General features: G+C 43.1%; 1 protein-coding gene across 1 annotated transcript in view; it reads right to left on the bottom strand.

Annotated features, from left to right (window-relative positions):
• The window catches only part of GLT1D1 (glycosyltransferase 1 domain containing 1), a 122,046-nt gene that overhangs the window by 91,092 nt on the left and 14,437 nt on the right, over window positions 1-16,517 (bottom strand). The window contains exon 2 of the mRNA XM_030219059.1: window positions 7,355-7,503. Within this exon, the coding sequence (XP_030074919.1) occupies window positions 7,355-7,503 (149 nt within the window). The remainder of the gene's footprint in view (window positions 1-7,354; window positions 7,504-16,517) is intronic.

The following is a 16,517-nucleotide window of genomic DNA, read 5'->3' as shown; positions in this document are numbered from 1 at the left end:
TGCTGGTGAAGACCTTTATATACACTATACAGCCAGTGATGCAGCCCCTTTATGGGTGAAACATGGCCTGTGTCGGGCATTGTTTTGGTTTGAATTTCTACAATAAAAATTTGTTTGTATCTACTACTGATCTGCTTTGTCTGTTTCCAGGAAGCAGAAAACTGCATGCACTCAGTTATAAAACTGCATTTATTGTGCTTTGGAATAAATGGATCAAATCCACCCATAAATGTTTTGGAGGTTTTTTCTACATTAGTTTAAAACAGAGGTTCTCAACCCAGTCCTCAGGACACCCACAATGAATATCCATGAGACAAATTTGCATACAATGCAGGTAGCATATGCAAATTATCTCATGCACGTTCACTGTGGTTATTCTGAAAACCTTACTGGCTAGGTGTGTCCCGAGGACAGCGTTGAGAACCTCTGGTTTAAAAGTTGTAAGTAAACACAGACTTGAACAGTGAAATTAATTGTGACAGGGTACAGTCCTTGCATCAAACGTTTACTTATATATATATTTTTAAATACAAATATGAAATATCGGTGCTTAAAGTCAAGAAACAAAGCCATGAGAAAAGTGCTTCTCAATCCTCTCCAGGAGGCTCACCTAGTCAGTCAGGATTTCAAGGGATTAGATAAAGGAGATTTATCAAGCATCACTATTTGATTCAGCACTTGAGATTCGTACTGGAGGATTGCTACTCTTGAAGGATTGTTACACTTTGCTACATATTTTTTTTCAATTGAGGATGCTTGTATTTGGAACATTTTAGAACATTGCAGATAAATGTGTTATTTGTATGATTTTCATCATTTAGAAGGAGTTAGTAGAGATATGGAAGCCATATAGATATTTATGGGGTACTGGTTGATGTGTGTTTTCTATTTAGTTTTAGCATAATTGTGTGTGAGAATGTTTTGTAGTTTAAAATAAAGTTTTTATAATTAATCCAGAGATATATTTAGATTTTTTTTCCATATATTGGAGACCCATATCTCTTTCACGCACATTCATTGTAATAATCTTGAAAATCCAACTGGTTAAGCATGCCTCCAGCAGAGAGCAAAGAAGCATTGTATTAGAAAACCACTGCCCCCGGGTATCCAAAGCCATTTAACCGGCCAGACGTGGCCGCTGACTGTTTAAATAGCATACCAGCATGTAACCACTAATATTCAGCAGGAGATAAGCAGTTATTTCTGCTGAATATTGAAGGTTAGCACCTAGCGCATAACTGATTATATCGCATGGCTTATCTGGTTAGGCACCAATATTCGGTGCCTAAGCAGATAACTTTAACTTGACTGCATTAATAGCCGTCTTATCTTTAACCACTAAAACGTTAACCGGTTAACGCTGAATAATAGCATAACCAGTTAACTATTTAGCGGTTAAGAAACCCCCGGATATTCAATGCTGGTCAGCGGAAACGGCCCTGCATTGACTATCTAGGTTAATGCCGGCAGCGGACAACAAAAGCACTGCTACCGCTGGCTGAATATCAGGCCCCCTGTGTTCTAATTTGATGGTTATTACATATGGATTGTATATCTGCTACAGTGTAACTGGCTGGGCCGACACTAAATTATTTCACGTTCCAAACTCAATATTCATTTTCTGATATAAAAGCTAATCCACTTGTCTTTCTTCCATGCAGTGCTTATGAAGTTATGGCTCTTTTAGGGGTCGAATCGGTGGGGTATGCTCTTCATACCCCACCGACCCAACATAAAAATGCCTGTTCACTTGCGACACAATGCAACCAAAGACCGTAACGAACATTACCTGACTCTTCTTCCCCCTTTCCCTCTCTAAGTTCCCCCCAACTGTACCTACCATACTTGTACCTCATTCTACCACAATATCACTTTGTATTCATTCATACCATGTATTTGTTCAGACCGTAATCAGCTAACTTCGTTAATGGTTATATGTAAGCCACATTGAGCCTGCAAAAGGTGGGAAAATGTGGGATACAAATGTAACAAATAATAATAATGCCAAAGATTAGTGAAAACAGAATGCAAATATAGTCAAATGGATGTTAAATGAGGTTATTTCCTATTCCCTCCCAATGCTCAGAGAACAGCGCTCAAAACAAAGCCACCCTTATCGCTGAAAACCTAGTGCCAGCTCGGAGCATGATTCTTTCTTAAAACTCTGTTATTTTTTTAAATTTTATTTGGAAGCAGAAGGAAGCCTGTGCAAGCCCCTAAGCACTGGTAGTGAGCAGGGGCGTAGCAAGACTTCGAGGTGGGAGGAGGCCAGAGCCCAAAGTGAGGGGGCGCATTTTGGTCCCACTCCCTGCCACCCCCCCCCCCATCGCCACCTTGCCGCCCTCCACCTACCCACCGCCGCTGCTGCTACACATACCTTGGCTGGTGGGGGTCCCCAACCTCTGCCAGCTGAAGCGCGTTTTCCAGCGCCGCCACATTTCCTGCTCTGCTTTCTCTTCCCCTTATGTCATGCCAGGCATACTCATTTTAATGAAATTGAGCATGCGTGCTTGTTCAGTTTCACTAAAACGCACGTGCCGGATATGAGGGGAAGAGGATCGCCTGGTGACTTGCCTGCCTGGTGCGAAGGTGGCGGACCTCACGCGTCACCTAGATAGGATTTTAGATAGTGCTGGGGAGGAGTCTGCTGTCTTGGTACATGTGGGTACCAATGACATAGGAAAATGTGGGAGAGAGGTTCTGGAAGCCAAATTTAGGCTCTTAGGTAGAAAGCTCAAATCCAGATCCTCTAGGGTAGCATTTTCTGAAATGCTACCTGTTCCACGTGCAGGGCCCAAGAGACAGGCAGAGCTCCAGAGTCTCAATGCGTGGATGAGACGATGGTGCAGGGAGGAGGGTTTTAGATTTGTTAGGAACTGGGCAACATTCTGGGGAAAGGGGAGCCTATTCCGAAAGGATGGGCTCCACCTTAACCAGGGTGGGACCAGGCTGCTGACGTCGGCATTTAAAAAGGAGATAGAGCAGCTTTTAAACTAGAAATGGGGGGAAGGCCGACAGTCGCTCTAAAGCGCATGGTTCGGGAAAAGGTATCTTGCAAAGATACCTCACAAACAGGGAAGATAGGGTTTCTGGATAGTGAGGTTACACAACAGACCGTGGTAGGCCAGGTGCCCTTAAATACAACTAAAGATCAGACAAAAGATGTCAAATCAGTAGTGTCGGGTACTAAGCATCATGCAAATAAGAACAACAAACATACTCTGAAATGTCTATATGCAAATGCTAGGAGTCTAAGAAATAAGATGGGAGAGTTGGAATATATTGCACTAAATGAAAAATTGGATATAATAGGCATTACTGAGACCTGGTGGAAGGAGGATAACCAGTGGGACACTGTCATACCAGGGTACAAAGTATATCGTAATGATAGGGTGGACCGGACTGGTGGAGGGGTAGCATTGTATATTAACGAGAGCCTTGACTCAGATAGATTACAAATTCAGCAGGACACAAATCACACCTTTGAATCACTGTGGGTTGAAATTCCATGTATAAAAGGGAAAAAAATGGTGATAGGAGTGTACTACCGTCTGCCTCGCCAGGATGAGCAGGTAGACACAGAAATGATAAAAGAAAATCAGAGACGCGAACAAAATGGGCAATGTGATAATAATGGGTGACTTCAATTATCCAAATATAGACTGGGTAAATGTAACATCGGGACACGCTACAGAGATACAATTCCTTGATGAAATCAAGGACAGCTTTATGGAGCAACTGGTGCAGGAGCCGACGAGAGAAGGAAAAATTCTAGACTTGGTCCTTAGTGGAGCGCATGATCTGGTGAGAGACGTTATGGTACTGGGGCCGCTTGATAACAGTGACCATAATATGATCAGTTTTGACATCGACCTTGAAGTAACTGTACACAGAAAGTCAAATACGTTAGCGTTTAACTTTAAAAAAGGAGACTATGATAAAATGAGAAGAACGGTAAAAAAAAAACTTAGGGGGGCAACTGAGAGAGTAAAAACTGTACAACAGGCGTGGACGCTGTTCAAAAATACCATCCTGGAGGCCCAGGCCATACATATTCCGCGAATTAGAAAAGAAAGACGGAAGTCCAAAAGACACCCGGCCTGGTTGAAAAGTGAGGTGAAGGAAGCTATTAGGGCTAAAAGAAACGCCTTCAGAAAATGGAAGAAGGAACCGTCTGAAAATAACAAGAAACAGCATAAGGAGTGTCAAAGCAAATGCAAGGCGCAGATTAAGAAGGCCAAGAGGGAGTATGAAAAAAAGATAGCATTAGAGGCAAAAAAACATAGTAAAAATTTTTTTCGGTATATTAAAAGCAGGAAGCCGGCAAAAGAATCGGTTGGGCCGCTGGATGACCGAGGGGTAAAAGGGGCGATCAAGGAAGACAAAGACGTAGCGGAGAGACTGAACGAATTCTTTGCTTCGGTCTTCACCGAGGAAGATTTGGGTGGGATAACGGTGTCGGAAATGGTATTTCAAGCGGACGAGTCGGAGAAACTTACTGACTTCACGGTAAACCTGGAGGACGTAATGGGGCAGTTCGGCAAACTGAAGAGTAGCAAATCTCCTGGACCGGATGGTATTCATCCTAGAGTACTGATAGAACTGAAAAACGAGCTTGCGGAGCTACTGCTAGTGATATGCAACTTATCCTTAAAATCGAGCGTGGTACCGGAAGATTGGAGGGTGGCCAATGTAACGCCCATTTTTAAAAAAGGCTCCAGGGGAGATCCGGGAAATTATAGACCGGTGAGTCTGACATCGGTGCCTGGGAAAATGGTAGAGGCTATTATTAAAAACAAAATTACAGAGCACATCCGAGAACATGGATTACTGAGACCAAGTCAGCATGGCTTTTGTGTGGGGAAATCTTGCCTGACCAATTTACTTCAATTCTTTGAAGGAGTGAACAAACATGTGGACAAAGGGGAGTCGGTTGATATTGTGTATCTGGATTTTCAAAAGGCGTTGACAAGGTACCTCATGAAAGGCTACAGAGGAAATTGGAGGGTCATGGGATAGGAGGAAATGTCCTATTGTGGATTAAAAACTGGTTGAAGGATAGGAAACAGAGAGTGGGGTTAAATGGGCAGTATTCACAATGGAGAAGGGTAGTTAGTGGGGTTCCTCAGGGGTCCGTGCTAGGACCGCTGCTTTTTAATATATTTATAAATGATCTAGAGATGGGAGTAACTAGCGAGGTAATTAAATTTGCTGATGACACAAAGTTATTCAAAGTCGTTAAATCACGACAGGATTGTGAAAAATTACAAGAGGACCTTACGAGACTGGGAGACTGGGCGGCTAAATGGCAGATGATGTTTAATGTGAGCAAGTGCAAGGTGATGCATGTGGGAAAAAAGAACCCGAATTATAGCTACGTCATGCAAGGTTCCACGTTAGGAGTTACGGACCAAGAAAGGGATCTGGGTGTCGTCGTCGATAACACACTGAAACCTTCTGCTCAGTGTGCTGCTGCGGCTAAGAAAGCGAATAGAATGTTGGGTATTATTAGGAAAGGTATGGAAAACAGGTGTGAGGATGTTATAATGCCGTTGTATCGCTCCATGGTGCGACCGCCAGGGGCGTATCTGCGTGGGGCCTCAGGGGCCTGGGCCCCCGCAGATTTCGCCCTGGCCCCCCCTACCGCTGCCAACCCTCCCCCTCCGTTGCTCGCCTACCTTCGCTGGCGGGGGACCCCAACCCCCGCCAGCCGAGGTCCGCGTCCTCCTGCCGCTGCCGGCTGCCTTTGGTCCTTTCATTTTTCCATTGAAGCTGGCGCCGACGAAAGTTTCTTTTGAATCTGACGTCGCTGCACGTTGTACGTGCAGGACGTCAGACTCAGAAATTGTTTCTGAGTCTGACGTCCTGCACGTACAACGTGCAACGTGCAGCGACGTCAGATTCAAAAGAAACTTTTTCGTCGTCGGCGGCGCCAGCTTCAATGGAAAAATGAAAGGACCAAAGGCAGCGGCAGCGGCAGGAGGACGCGGACCTCGGCTGGCGGGGGTTGGGGTCCCCCGCCAGCGAAGGTAGGCGAGCAACGGAGGGGGAGGGTTGGCAATGGCAGCGGCTGGGGGGAGGGGGATCGGCAATGGCGGCGGCGGCGGCGGCGGGGGGGGGGGGCTATAATGTGCCCCCTCACTCTGGCCCTGGCCCCCCCTACCGCCGCAGGTCAGATACGCCCCTGGCGACTGCACCTTGAGTATTGTGTTCAATTCTGGTCGCCGCATCTCAAGAAAGATATAGTAGAATTGGAAAAGGTGCAGCGAAGGGCGACTAAAATGATAGCGGGGATGGGACGACTTCCCTATGAAGAAAGACTAAGGAGGCTAGGGCTATACAGCTTGGAGAAGAGACGGCTGAGGGGAGACATGATAGAGGTATATAAAATAATGAGTGGAGTGGAACAGGTGGATGTGAAGCGTCTGTTCATGCTTTCCAAAAATACTAGGACTAGGGGGCATGCGATGAAACTACAGTGTAGTAAATTTAAAACAAATCGGAGAAAATTTTTCTTCACCCAACGTGTAATTAAACTCTGGAATTCGTTGCCGGAGAAAGTGGTGAAGGCGGTTAGCTTAGCAGAGTTTAAAAAGGGGTTGGACGGTTTCCTAAAGGACAAGTCCATAAACCGCTACTAAACGGACTTGGAAAAATCCAAAATTCCAGGAATAACATGTATAGAATGTTTGTACATTTGGGAAGCTTGCCAGGTGCCCTTGGCCTGGATTGGCCGCTGTCTTGGACAGGATGCTGGGCTCGATGGACCCTTGGTCTTTTCCCAGTATGGCATTACTTATGTACTTATAACAGCGAATGAGGCGGCGCTGGAGACCGGTGCTGGAAAATACGCTTCAGCTGGCAGGGGATGGGGACCCCCGCCAGCCAAACCAGGGGCAAAGATCCAGTTTTGGCGGGGCCCAGGCCCCCGTGCCCCCCCATTGCTACACCACTGGTAATGAGAGATGAATATGTGCAAGTCAGAGCAAACCCACCTGTTTCCTGCGCTTAAATATAAGCCTTCCAAGTAAAAAAAATAATCAAATAAAATAAAATTGAAAAGTTTATACCAAAGTGTGCTTCATTTTCGGGTTTGCCTGGTGTATGTGCACAAGAGCCGAGCTTACCGTGAAACTCTTCTGCGCATGCATAAAGCCCATTCCACCCCCTTGCTTTCGCTTTTACATATAATTTGAATAAAGTTTCCTTTGAGCATTAGCAAACTACTTTTCTGCGCTGTTCTGGCAGTATGGGTTCTGCGCGGTTGGCTTGACAGTGGGCGTTCTGAGCATCAGCCCATGACAGTGTGTGGGGGGTAGGGAAGGGATTGTTTGCAAGTCAAGTAACAGATTACCTAGCAGAAGTCTTCCTCCTTTATAAAGGTGTATGGCTAATGCCACGTCAAAGTTTTCTTCAGCGATAAGGTCTGCTACTTCTGCTGGGCTTCCAAAGCTAGTAGCATCCTTCAGGACACATCTGTGGCCAGCAGCTTCTAAGTGACTCCTTCACAAAAACAAGGGAGAGAGAGACACACACACACACACACAAAGGAAAACAAGAGTAATGCAATGAAGGACCATTTATGGCAAATGGTTACACTCAGAAACAATTAACATTTGTCTCCTGGCTCAGGGATTTATATCTTGTACTGTCAAATAGGAGACTCAGGAGAATACTCAGCACCTTATTCAAACTGGACTTCATCCCATTCTGTTCCTGTATATAGAATCATGAATAAATCCCTATTTCTTAACCTGGCGATACTGCCACACAGTCCCTGGGCAGGTGAAGACAGAGGAAGAAGGTGGTTTAATAGAAATACTCAGGTCAATATTTAAACTCCGCAGTTGACCTTTCATGTAGGTGTTTTAAAATAGTCCTGGATAATTGGTGCCGACTACTACCTGGATATGAGACCTGGGGTGTCGATGCTTGTGGGGTTGTCCATGTTGTGTTGGGATGAGAGGGCAAGACATTGTGTTTTTTCTTTGCTGAGTTTTAGTTGAAATGCATTTGCCCATGAGTCCATGATGTTCAAACAGCTTGATTTCATCCATGATGCATCTGCATGCTAGAAAGGCCTCCCTATCTCACCCTGGGCCAAGAAGCCCCCCTAAAAGCTACCCAGCATGGGGGGGCAGGAGGTCTGGTGGACCTTCAGCCCCCCCCAACCCCCCTCATGGACAGAGAGGGCTAGAGGTCCTGTGGACTTCCAGACCCCCCCCCCCAGTGGTCTAGTGCCCTCCACCCAAACCTTGAAGAGATATAGGAGAGAGTAGCACTCCCTCCTCCTTCCAGTTCTTCCTCCAAAATGGCAGCACCCTGCTCTGTACATCCTGGGATGTGCTGGGCACGGCTTCCCTACCATATAATAACTCCCTTATATGGTAGGGAAGCACTGCCCAGTGCATCCCAGGATGCACTAAGCAGGGCGCCACCATTTTAGAGGCAGCGCTGGAAGGCGGAGAGTCCTACACCCTCCTCCATCTCTTCAAGGTACGGGGGTGGTTTAATTCCCCTTGCTGTTCTGGAGCTAATTTTTCATCATTGTTTGGAACAGAACGGGTAATTTGATAATCAGGGCCTAGGAGCATAACTTAACTAGCACCAATTAACGCCAATTAGCTTTTAATTAACATTGTTGTATGCGCAACTGACACTATTCTATCATTTGAACATGCAATGTTTCACTCTAAGAAAAGCATGTTTATAGAATTTTGGGAAAGAAATAACCGTATTTTTATATTTTGTGTGTATGAAAGGGTCGAGACATCACCTGTCTGTGCAACAGACTTTTGAATTGAATTTACCTACTTTCCAGACGTGGAATCACTAACGTTAACAAAAACAGCAAAAAGAAAATTCTGCAGTTTATCAAATGACCCTAAATGGGACCCCAAATTTTATTAATATCACAATGTCCTCCCTTTCAAATATAGCACTGCCTCAGGCAGAGAAAATTAACACAGAAAAACGCTTCACAATATGTCCCGTTATCTTCATGCCCGATTCAGCCTTATCCGCCACAGCATATGGTACTCTGCTTGCTCCTTGGGGGGAGATTAATTAATGTCACAGGAGAGGAACTAATTTTCATTTTATATTCACTGTGTGAAACCCAAAGTAATAAATAATAACAAGAGGAAACCCCCTGATCTTACAGAGTCAAACAAACCCATTACATCAAGCAGACAAGATAAATGCACAGGCGGAAGTAGCCCCAGTTTTCTTCTACTTTTTAATTTGACAGAAAGGATCTCCCCGCTTTTCTTCAAGGTTCTGCATGCCAGTTAGCTTAAATAAGCAAATCGCACAAGTTTACTTGGGCTAGGCAATGGGTCAGTGAATGTTCCACATACTTTCACACAGAAGGCCTGGGTTCTACTTCCTTAGTTGGCATTGTCTCCCTAATTTTCATACATTTTTTCAATTTCACACATTATTTTAAAATAGATTTTTAGGGCTCTGTTTATAAAGGCACGCTAGCGTTTTTAGCACATGCTAACCACGTAGATGCCCACAGAAATATTGTGTGCATCTACACGGTTAGCATGTGCTAAACACACTAGCATGCCTTTGTAAACAGGGCCCTTAATGCGTGTCAAAACCCCCAAGCAATTTTAAATAAGGCCTTTTCCCTGTGCAAACAGGCTTTAGACATGAGAAGATGTGTGTGTGTGTGTTGTATATCTGAAGTTTTGATGTGCAATTATGCATTTTTACAGCAACATTCTGAAAGTGATACTGGAGTGACCCTGAGCAAGTCACTTAACCCTCCATTGCCCCAGGTACAAAACTTATTAGATTGTGAGCTCACCAGGGACTCACCCTCAAATTCTATAAATGGAGCGTAAAAAGTTAGGTGCCCAACCATCATAGAATAGGGTCAGTTATGAACGGAGCGTAAAGTTAGGTGCCCAACCCCCACAGAGTAGGGTCAGTTATGTGCATAACAATTAGCTAATTGGTGCTAAATTGGTACTTATTTGGAGAAAAGTACCAATAATTGGCCATAACGAGCACTAATTGGCATGTGCCTAATGGACATACACCTCTATTCTGTAAACTGAGTGCCTAGCTTCCCTCATGCACAAATGCAAAGGGACGTGGCCATGGGTGGATCAGGGGTGTTCCCAGGATTTAGGCTCAATGTAAAACAATGTTGTCCTTACCGTGACTAAGATGGGTGTCAATATTGCAGCAGGTTTTGGCAGGTGTAAATCCAGAGCCCAAAGTTAGGCGTGAAATTTGCGCTAACCTAGATGCTCTGTACAAAGCACCTTTTATAGAATGCTAGCTTAATACAAAATCTTCCTGGCACCTAACACTGGGCGCCATTTACTGAATTCCACCTTGCATGTGATGTGTAAACTACTTTAGCTGTACCATAGAAAAGTGGTGTATCAAGAATCTAACAAACCTACGTATGATTGTTCAGTTTACCTACCAAAATCTCAAGGGGGGTTGTGTGTGTTGGGGGGGGGGGGGGGGGAGAGGAGTAGGATGAAGGTTCACCTAGGGTTAGGGTTAACATTTTTTGTCCCCCAAAAAGGAGGACACATGCCCCGCCACCACCACACACCCACCCCACCCCCTTTCACACCCGCCCCCTTTCACACCCTCACCCCGCCCCCTGTCACACCTTTGCTCTGCCCCCTGTCACATACCCCGTCACCCCCCCTCCCCATCACCCCCCTCCCCTTACTACTGCCGTGGTGGTCTAGTGACCTCTTCGGGCAGGAAAGAGCCCCCTCTTTCCTGACCGGAGTGCTGTTCTGCATGTATCCTTCCTGTTGGTGATCTCAGCGCCAATTCAAAATGGCTGCCGAGAGTTGAAGTCTTGCGAGGTCACTTCAACTCTCAAAGGCCATTTTGAATCGGCACCGAGGATCACCAACAGGAAGGATGCATGCAGGGCAGCGCTCCGGGCAGGAATGAGGGGGCTCTTTCCTGCCCCAAAGGCAGAAGAGGTCACTAGACCACCAGGGCACTAGTAAATAAGGGGATGGGAGGCTAGCAATCTGCCCGTTTGTCCGAATTTCTGGCCAAACGGGCAGGCTGGTGGGCAGGCCGTCCTATAGGACATGTCCAGTAAATCCGGACACATGGTAACCCTACCCAGGGTGCCTAATACCTTTGCACAGGTCCTGCATGTATGACTACTCATTATCATTCATCATATTGATATTAATATTATTAGTGCCGGAATCTTGATTTTTTTAGATCACAGCTGCTCTTCCCTTCTCCAGAATGCTATTCACAACCTTGTCTCCAGCACTTGTGTAATACAGTAACAGCGAAAGCTGTTCTTCAGGGGGGTCAAATACCTACTGAGGTTTTAGATTAAATCCAAACACTGGCAGATTAATTATATTTATAGCCGCAGCATGCCAATTCAATCTCTTCCTGTTTCCTAGGCTTATAGAACCTGAACTGATATAGCCAGTGCAATTTTTCTAGCAAAAAAGGTGCCAGTACTCAAATGCCAGGCCACCCTTCAGGGGTGGGGTGATCACTGAGGGGACCCACCCCACAATAGCCATGCCACCTGCAACCAGTCACAGAATCTATGACAAAGCAGAATTGGTGTCTTGAGCCTGAGCTCTTTCATTAAAACTTGTGGTCCATGGGTCAATTTTAGCAGACACTGGAAAAGGTGCCGGTACTCAGTACCCACCGAGTACTCCCTCAAAAAAAGCCCTGGATATAGCATTCCATATACGAGCTACTAAAAACGTAAAACTGGTAGAAAATACTGTTTTGAAACAAATAACTCTTGGGCTTGGATACTGTAATAAAGAAGAATTTCTTGACACCTCTGCTCTACCCATATTGGGAAAACCTATTAAATCCAAATATAGAAAGGGCCTTTTCTATATAGGATATTAAAAATCACTGTACACAATCTGAACTGGATACGAGCCTCTACTGGCTGCCAATGCAACTTTATCAACAAAGGAGAATCTCTCTTGCCTCTGTGAACAGAAAAGATCAGCTGAGCCGCAGTATTTTGGATCATCTGTAGTTTACTTATTAAAATCTTTGTGCAATCTAAATATACATTACAGTAATCTAGTTGTCCCCATATCAGACTCTGCACTACAACAAAAGAATCTAAGAACCCTCTGCTTTTCCATAACCACCAAATTTAGATATAACTCCTCCTAGGATCTTTAGAATAGATTCAAATTTAAAATTTGGATTACTCAATTTCAAAATATTGTCATTCCAAATATCTGATGCTTGTCCTATCATCAAAAATTGTATTTTATCTTTGTTTAATTTTAAATGATGTGTACAGATCCATGCTTAATAAAAACATAAGGATAGTCATACTGGCTCAGATCAATGGTCCATTGAGCCCAGTATCCCATTTCCAACAGTGGCCAATCCAGGTCACAAGTACCTGGCAGATACCCAATTAGCAGCAACATTCCAGGACCCCAAAGAGTAGCAAGATTCCGGAATCCCAAGGAGTAGCAACATTCCATTCTACCAATCCTAGGAAAAGCAATGACTTCCCCATGTCTACTTCAATAGCAGACTATGGACTCCAGGAATTTGTCCAAACCTTTTTTAAACCCAGATGTGTTACCACATCCTCTGGCAATGAGTTCCAGGGTTTAACTATTCACAGAGTGAAAAAAAATATATTTTCTCGTATTTGTTTTAAAAGTTTAATACAACCAGCAAACTGATTTGAAATCACATCAACTGAGGATATTATCGGCAGAAATACTGTGATGTCATATGCATAGATAAATGACTTGTAGCTAGCCTACTGAACCTAAATCCCAAAGAGCTTAATAAAACATTAAACAGTGATGGTGACAGGGGCTCCACCAAATCTCATACTATATGAACGACTTACTAAGAAGCCTCTGAACCAATTTAAGACATTTCCTGAAATACTTAGGGGCCCTTTTACTAAGCCGCGATAAAAAGTGGCCTGTGCTAGTTTGGGCGCGTGAAATTGGTGCGTGCTGGGCCATTTTTTTACGGCGGTGGGAAAAAGGTATTTTTTTTTAATGGGTCAGTAAATGGCAGTGCGCCAATATTAAAATTAGTGTACTGCTATTTACTGCCTGGGCCCTTATCACCACCTATTTAGAAGGCGGTAAGGGCTGATGCGCTAGTTGTGTGGTAATCAGGCAGTATGCGGCAATGTGGCCTCGCTGCCAATTACTGCCAGGAACGCCCCCGTGGCGGCAGAAAATAGAACATTATTTTCTACTGTGGGAAACTGCATGCGCCAACTTTGGAACTACTGCCAGGCGCCTGCGCTACCCCGGTGGTAGGATCTATTTGGCATGCATCTACCCACACAGTAGCCCTACCTCAGCTTAGTAAAACAGCTTCTTAGTGTGCTAAAAATTGATAACAGAACATCATGATCCACCGAGTCAAAGGCACACGATAAATCAAATTGCAATAAAATTGCCCTGTGTCCTTTACTTAAAGATCTTCCCTCTGCCCATAAATTGCCCACAACTCTTTCAGTACTGGATTGTTTAAGAAATCCAGAATGAGAGGGATGTAATATCTTAAATTTATCCAGATATGATTGCAATTGCTCAGTAACAACTCCTTCTATGATGTTAGTGAATAATGGTATTGATGCCACCAGCCTGCAATTTGTTACATCATGTAAACCTGCCTTTATATTTTTGGGAATCAGAGTTAACATTATATTCCCACCCTTCAGAGGAAATTTTCCTCAGGCAAGTAGAGAAGTAATCCAATTTAGGGGGGGGGGGGGGAGAGAGAGAGAGACAGCTTTCAAAAGGTAAGTCGAGCAGCTATGCAAAGAACAAAACACAGAATTATATTTATTGAACAGCTTAATAACTTCTTCAGTAGACAGTAAGTGAAAATCATTCCATGCTCTGTTGGAACTTTCTTATCTTCACAACATATAATAAATATCCTGCTCTTTCAAAGAAGATTCCTTTTAACAATTCTCGATGGATTTAAAAAAAAAATGTTCCCTTAAAATATATAGCTAATGCATTTGCAGTTGGTAAATCCAAAGTTAAAATCTGCAATAGATCTTTCGGATCATTACAAAATTTTCACTATATTAAACAACTTCCTTGAATTAATCACATCAGTCCCAATCTCCAGAGAAAAATAATTTCTCTTTTTCTCTTTCAAGAATAGTTTTGGTTTTTTTTTGTTACATTTGTACCCAGCACTTTCCCACTCATAGCAGGTTCAATGCGGCTTACAATTATATACAGGTACTTATTTGTACCTGGGGCAATGGAGGGTTAAGTGACTTGCCCAGAGTCACAAGGAGCTGCCTGTGCCTGCAGTGGGAATTGAACCCAGTTCCCCAGGACCAAAGTCCACCATACTAACCACTAGGCCACTCCTAGTTTTAATAGTTGGAGGTGGAAATCTTTTAGACCCCTTCTCTTTCCATTGAATCTCAAAGTCCAACACATAATGATCTATCCAAATAATGGGTTTCCAGTTGATGTTTTCAATCATGAAATTCAAGGATGTATGTCTACAGAAAGCTAATAAACCTAAAATGATGACCCTTTTCATGGGATCGACAACTCAAGAACATAGAGACTTATAGATTGTTTAAAAAAAAAAAAAGCAAGCAAATCTCTGATTTTTGGATCTGATAAATCTTCTAAATGAAGATTAAGATCGCCAATCAATAGTACATGATTAAAATCTAAAGTATTTCTAAAATATTTCTAATTAAAAACTCACATCTCTTCTCTAGCTTCCAACCATTTTCCAGGTGGACAATACGACAGTATACAACTATTTGAAATTCCACAAGCTAAAATTTCTAAAGTAGAAGAAAAAGGCTTACTCAATCTATGATAAAACCAACCAATCTATGTAGGCTTGCAAATTCAGTGTTAAAAGCTTTCAAATGATTCAAAATGTTGTGGCTCAGCTTTTAATGGGTGTGTGAGATTTGACCATATTATCTCATCATTGTTCACATTGCACTGGTGACCAATAAAATGACACTTAATCTAAAGAAATTGCCTTTGTTTTTTTTTTTTTATTACACAGGGTTTGATGCAGCTGAGCTTGTTCCAGCCTGCGTCTTATGCACCCGCTCAATTGTTGCACTCTTCTAGTAAAACACAGTTAAACATGGAAATAGATGGTTTTTTGGGTGGCTGGCCCTAGTCTGGTGAGCTTGTTGCTGATGGAATTACAGAATAATGATAATGATAATCCCATACGTACTTAATTACAGTTGTTTTGGAAGAAGTTAACCCATTAGTGCCCAATGTTCCCATAATAAGCCATATGGGAACACTGGGCAATAATGGGTTGAAGAACTTTATTTAGCAAGTGCTTTCAGTTCAATTCTGGTCACCGCATCTCAAAAAATATATAGTGGAATTAGAAAATGTACAGAGAAGGGTGACAAAAATGATAAAGGCAATGGGACGACTTCTCTATGAGGAAAGGCTGAAGCGTCTAGGAATTTCAGCTTGGAGAAGAGAGGCTCAGGGGAGATATGATAGAGGTCTATAAAATAATGAGTGGAGTGGAACTGGTAGACATGCATTTGTTTACTCTTTCCAAAAATAATAGGACTAGGGGGCATGTGATGAAGCTACAAAGTAGTAAATTTAATACGAACCAGATAAAATGTTTCTTCACTCAATGAGGCTCATTTTCAAAGCACTTAGCCTCCCAAAGTTCCATAGAAACCTATGGAACTTAGCCTCCCAAAGTGCTTTGAAAATATGCCTCAATGTGTAATTAAACTCTGGAATTCATTGCCAGAGAATGTGGTAAAGGCAGTTAGCTTAGTGGGGTTTAAAAAGGGTCTAGATAGCTTCCTAAAGGAAAAGTCCATAGACCATTATTAAATTGACTTGCGGAAAATCCACTGCTATTTCTGGGATAAGCAGAATAAAATATACTGAACTTTTTCGGGATCTTGCCAGGTATTAGTGACCTGGTTTGGCCACTGTTGGAAACAGGATGCTGGGCTTGATGGACCTTTGGTCTGTCCCAGTGTGGCAATACTTTACTTATGATGGGCCAAGAAGTAGAGGATGGCTGTTTTAGTTAAACTGGGCATTTGGGCTAAGATGTGCGAGGATAGAAACAGGGGATTTTAATCTAGGCTGTGTGTGATATGTGCTATGTTTGTTTTATGCTTATTATTTATTTCTTATATTAGACTGTTATCTACTTTGAAATACTGTAATAGAATATAAATGTTTTAAATTAAATACAGTTTTTCCTTGGTTGACTCTACTGAAATGAGAAATTATGGGTTAAAAATAACTGAATAAAAAACACAGCCCTGTTACCACAAAATTCTTTCTTTTAATTTTAATCTCAAATTAATCCTTTTAATACTACTTATTTGTTGACTGCTCTTCCAGCAGAATAGGCAAGAGTCTTTTAATTATACAGCACGCATCCTCCATTTCCTTCATTAGCAGTACATTTAAGGTTTTGCATACATTACAAATTTCATTTGGCATCAAACTGACTTGCAGAAACTATTCTATTTTCCC

Source organism: Microcaecilia unicolor, chromosome 11, assembly GCF_901765095.1.
Source record: "Microcaecilia unicolor chromosome 11, aMicUni1.1, whole genome shotgun sequence".
Taxonomy (NCBI): domain Eukaryota; kingdom Metazoa; phylum Chordata; class Amphibia; order Gymnophiona; family Siphonopidae; genus Microcaecilia; species Microcaecilia unicolor.
The sequence above is the reverse complement of the archived record's forward strand: the minus strand, read 5'-3'. Positions and strand labels throughout refer to the sequence as shown.